Here is a 6,369-nt window from a genome sequence, read left to right on the forward strand (position 1 = left end):
TTTCAGTGTGGACTCTTTGTTATTGGATAACTATTGGTATTGGTCTGCTTTTTGCTGGGAAAGACCTAACTGCTACTTTCCTATTGCTGTGATGAATTACTATAACCAAGGAAAGTTAAAAATAAAGCATTTAATTGGGGTCTTGCTTATAGTTTCAGATGAGTCCATGATTATCATGGCAGCACGCAAGAATAGAGACAAGAGAATTGGCAATGGCATGGGCTTTTGAAACCCGATACTACTCTCCTCAGTGATATACCTACTTCAAGGCCATACCTCCTAATCCTTCCCAAACAATTCTACCAACTGTGGACCAAGCATTCAAATATATGAACCTAAAGATTCCATTATTATTCAAGCCACCAAAGATTTGCACATCATATTTTCAAGAATATTCTAAACCATTGAAGGATAGGGATCAAGTTTTATTTTACTATTATCTCTCTTCTGTGTCCATCAGAATCTGTTTGTAGTGAGCTTTCTACTTTCTTTTTTTCTTTTTCTTTCTTTTTTGTTTTTTCTTTTTGCTTTTTTCAAGACTGGGTTTCTCTGTATAGCCCTGGCTGTCCTGGAACTCACTCTGTAGACCAGGCTGGCCTTGAACTCAGAAATCCGCCTGCCTCTACCTCCCAAGTGCTGGGATTAAAGGTGTGCCCCACCACCGCCCCGATTGTTTATTTTTTTCAAGACAGGGTTTCTCTGTGTAGTCCTGGCTGTCCTGGAACTCACTTTGTAGACCAGGCTGGCCTGAAACTTAGAAATCCACCTGCCTCTGCCTCCCAAGTGCTGGGATTAAAGGCGTGCACCATCACTGCCACCTGACTTAGCTTTCTACTTTCTAAGTACTTGTTTTATGCCAGCTAACATAATATTACATCATACAGTAAAAGTTCCATTCAGTAATGGATCTTTCATTGTGTAGATGAGAGGTCTGACTTCCCTGACCCATCTAAAGATTATAAAACTAGTTAATACAGAACTTCAGCTTGAATATATTTTATGTGATTCGAAAGGTCAATGCTTAGTTTAAGAAATCATTTCAAGACTGGAGAAATGGCTCAACAGTTAACAGCTCTGGCTGCCCTTTCCAAGGACTTTGATTCAGTTCCTAGCACCTACATGATGTCTCACAAATATATGTTATAATTCCAGGGGATCCAGCACCCTCTTCTGACCTCTATAGATACCACATATGCTTATAGTGTACAGACATATATACAGACAAAGCACTCATTCACACAAAAAATAAAGAAATTAATTTCATTTAGTAAGAATGTATTGAACAATAACTCTTGGCATAGTATAATAGAATTGAACATGTCTTTAGCACTTCATACTTTAAGAATATATTCATACATTTCATATGCTTGAAGCAAGCACTGAATAAAGCCAAATTTTATATTATTGAGCTTTTTTGTTTGGTTGATTGACTTATTTGGGTGCTACCTCTGCTACTGAACTGCACCCTCAGATGTAAAGAAAGCTAGTATTAAAGAGCATTGGGCTATAGGTTTAATGTCATTAATCAATGGAAAATTATAGTACAAACTTTATATGCCCATTAAAACTTTTCTGGAACTAGATAATCTTTGAAAGTAAAAATAATTATTATTATATGCCTCTCAATGTCTGTTACAAAGCTTCCAAATTCTGTCTCTCTTTTTATCCTCTTTATTTCTTGATACTGATGGTCAACCCTAGAGCCTTAAAAGTTCTTTACCACTGATCTATTAACCCTAACCAACAGATTATTATTTCTTTTACAAACCAGAATCAAAATTTAAAACTCAATGATCTCAACTTGACAATGTTATAGCTTTTGCATCCACAAATGATAAGATTAAAATCATGAGGCACCATGTGTGGCTCCAAAACTCTATATTTTAATAGTAAGGTATGATATGTGTTTAAAAAATAGATATTTTAAGTGTATTTTATAAAATAGCTCATACAGTTACATAGCTAAATTAATATTTGCAATTAGTTCTTTTTGGCTTATTATTTTATGATTTTGCAAATAGGGTCTGTTGTAGCCAGGGTTTCCTCAAACTTACTATGTAGCTATCGATGTCTTTGAACTGATTTTCCTGACTCTACATCCCAAAGGTTACAGCTGTGAGCTGCCATACAGGTAATGATTAAGTGTTCTTAATTATTTTAGGCACATGACAAAGCATCTTAGTGGTTTTCTGTACTCTGCAAAACATAGAGCCTAGAACTGGAGTCAGACCACCTGCTCTTGAACCCTAGCTCTACCGCTGACAGTCTGTGTAATCTTAGACAACTTATTTAAATTTTCTGAGCCTCACTGTTCTCATTTGTCAAAAGGATGATAATAAAATGCTTACTTCACAGAGTTGCATATAGTGCTACGAACAAAGCCTTTAGCAAATTGTATATACTCAATAAGTGTTATTATAACCTTGATTTGTTTGTCATGTTTAGAAACTTCAAAAAAAATCTAGAGTCCCTTTGACTTTCCTCATTCAGTGTAATATGTATAGTTCTCCCTTTAAATATTTGAGTTTTAGAAGTTATTGAGACTTTGCCAACCTGAAGCTTTTGATGTAGATGTTTGGCTTCAGGGTGATTGGGCAAATACAATACCTTAATCAGTTACCCTAACTCTTCTAGCTCAGAAAGCTCTATGATGTATTCTGAAAAATTTGACATTTCCTATTCTCTAACTTTCTTGCCTAGAATATGACTTTTTATTTGTATGCTGCGTTACAGAGTAATCTTTTAAAAGACATTATAAAGGACATTAGTATCCATGTAAGTTTGTAGAATTCAACAGTGTTTTAGGTGTGAAAAATAACTAAAGTTAAATAATCAAGTTAATATCATATATTCATGGTTAAGTTTAAATATATACAGGTTATAACCTATATAACCTAAGATACTCTTTCATTCTCTGCTAGTGCCTGACATATTTTCTATCATACATTATAAGATTCATAGTAATGTGGCAAGTAATGCTAAAATGTCTTAGAGTCACTGAAATACATTAGACAATAATTTGAGAAAATAATTGTTTAAAGTAAATTGAAATAGCCATGTTCTTTTTGAGGCTTCATATTGAAATAACTTTGTATATAAAACTAAAAACTGCAAAATAAATTTAAGCGTAGCTCAATTTTATTGTGTAAGTCATGTTTTCATATATATAGTAATAAAGTAACTGATACCATTTTCTCCATAGAACTACTTTCTGCTCTCTTCTTCTATGGATAAAACAGTCAGGTTATGGCACATTTCTCGAAGAGAATGCCTTTGCTGTTTTCAACATATAGATTTTGTCACTGCCATCGCTTTCCATCCAAGAGTAAGTAACCAGTTATACACTCTCTATCATGTTAAAAGGGAGATGAAGGAACTTAATTTCTGTGAAGAACAGTTGGAACTACAGGATAAAAAAAGAACATTAGTAGTCATATAATTAAGAACAACTTAAATTAGTATTCTGTTTTGCTTTAAAAATGGGAAAAGGAACTGGATGTTGTAGCATAAGCATTTATTCTCTGCGCTCAGAAGGCTAAGGCATGTATGTGGCTCTCTGAGTTTGAAGCCAGCCTAGTCAATATAGGAAGTTTAAAAGAGCCAGGACTACCTTCAGAAAGCCTGTTTCAAAGTATGGGAAAGGGAGCTGAGTGTATAGCTTAGGAGAATAATTGCTTAACAAAAAGGAAGCCCTAGGTTCAATTGCAAGCACTACAAAAACTGTTTTTGGTGATGTATGGCTGTGTTCACAGTTCTAGGAAGGTAGTGATGGAAGGATCAGAAGTTTAAGGTCACTCTCAACAACAAAATGAGTTTGAGTACAAGATGTAGAGGATCCTATCAATCAACCATTCAGTGATTAGACAAGAAATATTCTCATAATTTGCACTACATGTGAGGGATTATGTTGTAAATATAGTAGTAAAAAGTTATCCCAAATCCTTAATAACACATGAAATATAAATAAACCATACTACTGAAGATGAGAGATACTGGAGAGATGAAAATAGCAGCTAAATAGGGTACTGCATGCCTGTAATCCCAGCTCTCTTGAAACCAAGTCAGAAAGCTCACTAGTTTAAGGCTAGGCTGTACTGCAAGGTAAAAGATGCTCTCTAAAAGGAAGTGGTAGGTGTAAGACAGTAAAGGGACGTACATAGGTGAGAACTGGGGAAAGGTTGAGCAAGGAGACAACGTCCAAAAGATTGAAATGAGTAACATTTCATTATATGATATCCCAAGTTAGTCATACTTTGTTAATATTATTTTGTGCATACTTTGTATGTATGCATATGTAGATGTATTTGTCATGTGTTTTCTTGTGTTTACTTGAAGCTAAAATCAACACTGGGTTATCTTCCTCTATCATACTCTAGCTTATTCTTAATAACCAATGAAAGTTTTATAATTTTATGTATATGGGAATTTTGCATGTATATCTGTGTACCATGTGTGTACCTGATGACTTCCAAAGCCAGAGAGGGTGTTGAGTCCTTTGGATCTGGAGTTATAGATGCTAGTCAGCCACCACGTGCATGCTGGAAATTAAATCTGTGTCCTCTGATAGAGCTTCCAGTGGTCCTAACTGCTGAGCCACATCTCTAAGCCTTCTACCTTATTTTTTTGTGAGAGAGTCTCGCTCACTGAATCTCACCTCACCCGTCTGGTTAGACTTGCTGGCCAGCGAGCTCTCCAGAATCCCTTGTTTAGTCCACTGGCCCAACACTGAGTGACAGATTTGTGCTGCCACACCAGCATTTGTGTAGGTGCTGGATATTAGAACTCAAATCCTCCTGCTTTGGTAGCAAGCATTTGACCCAAACAAGCCATCTCACCAGCGTCTTATTAATGTTAATCTTATTATTTGTTTTCCTTGAGATGAGATCTCACTCTACTGCTCTGGCTCACATCAAAATCTTGGCCTCAGGTGATCCTCTCGCCTCAGCCTTTTGAATAGTTGAAGCAGCATACATGCCTTGCTGATCCTGGCTCACATTGTTGATCCTTTTAATTCATTCTTCATTCCTTTAACATCTGCCCTTGGAAACCAAGTACTTCACTGGGTTTGATAGTACTTGCCTGGAATTCCAATAATCAGTAGGTTGAGGCAGCATAATTATGAATATAAGGCCTGATTGGACTACATTGTACATTTCAGGGTAATGTGGAATATATAATGAAATTCGGTCTTGAAGCAAATAAAACAAGCAGCAATTTTATTTCATCAAAAAATAAAAATACATGAAATTATAGATGTTTTATGCCTTTATGGTATAGAGCTATAAATGTTTAAATTTCAATTAATTGTGTTTTTCTGCAAATGGAAGCACAAGGAAACATATTCATTGATGCCACCATTACTGCCAGAATAAATAAGTGGAGGACATGACCTTTCTCTCTCATAGTTGGATGAGTGACTACCTTTCCAGTCAGGTTGTCCAACCTTATGTGTTTAATACCCATTATCTTTTTTAGTGAAACATTCAGTCATTTATGCATTTCTTTTTTCTTCCCTCAAATTAGGAGAAATGAGTAACTTTTCTCAGTAGAGTGGCTGTCCCTTGGCAAGCCTACATAACAGAGGCAGTAATAATTCTAAGCCCTTAAAAGACTTAAGACGTAATGATATATAATCTGTGTTCATACCTTATTAGTTTTGACCATCAGCTAGTAGAATGTTCCTTATAAATAGGGTGCTCATCCTTTCCCTTAAAGATAAAGGATGGAATTCATCCATACATAGCACTAACTGAGGAAAATCTCTCTACCCACTGAAGTATCAGTAGAGAAAGGAAACACTAGCTTATAATAGTCTTCTATACAGTATACTATTATTGAGATCTCTGTTCAGTCAATTTTTTTTATAATTTTCTTTGAAAACCTAAAACTATAATTCAAAAACCTCCATTGGCATGAGGAGGTTTTAACAGAAACTGGGGAAGAAAAGAGCCATGTCAATATTGTCTTAGATAATGTAATTCTACTGTAATGTTACCTGGAAAAAAAGTAACAAAGTTGTAAACAAACTAAAAGTTAATGAATTACTTAAATAGATAGGTAGATTGGAGACACAAGCTGATATTTAAATAAAATTTAAAATCTGAAGTCCAAGATGAAATATTTCTTACATGTTTAGATTTTCTGGCAGTTGCTGAGTATAGTTTAGTAAACTATAGACTCAAAAATACCCAGTACATTTAGATTGTCCATGCGAGGCTTCAGCAGTGATCAAGAATAAATGTCTTGCTGATCGAACCTGCAATCCTCTACTATACACATGCTGCCAGAACAATCAGACCCCAGGGCCTCGGCCTTGTGAAGGTTCTGTGCCCCAGTGTAGGGGAATGCCAGGGCCAGAAAGTAGGAGAG

General features: G+C 35.5%; 1 protein-coding gene across 2 annotated transcripts in view; it reads left to right on the forward strand.

The window, feature by feature from the left end:
- Positions 1 to 6,369, forward strand: part of Wdr44 (WD repeat domain 44) — a 102,137-nt gene that overhangs the window by 87,065 nt on the left and 8,703 nt on the right. For both annotated transcript variants that reach the window (XM_031348900.1, XM_031348806.1), the window contains one exon: positions 3,203 to 3,325. In XM_031348900.1, coding sequence (XP_031204760.1) covers positions 3,203 to 3,325 — 123 coding nt within the window. The remainder of the gene's footprint in view (positions 1 to 3,202; positions 3,326 to 6,369) is intronic.

Source organism: Mastomys coucha, chromosome X (assembly GCF_008632895.1).
Source record: "Mastomys coucha isolate ucsf_1 chromosome X, UCSF_Mcou_1, whole genome shotgun sequence".
In the NCBI taxonomy this organism is placed as follows: domain Eukaryota; kingdom Metazoa; phylum Chordata; class Mammalia; order Rodentia; family Muridae; genus Mastomys; species Mastomys coucha.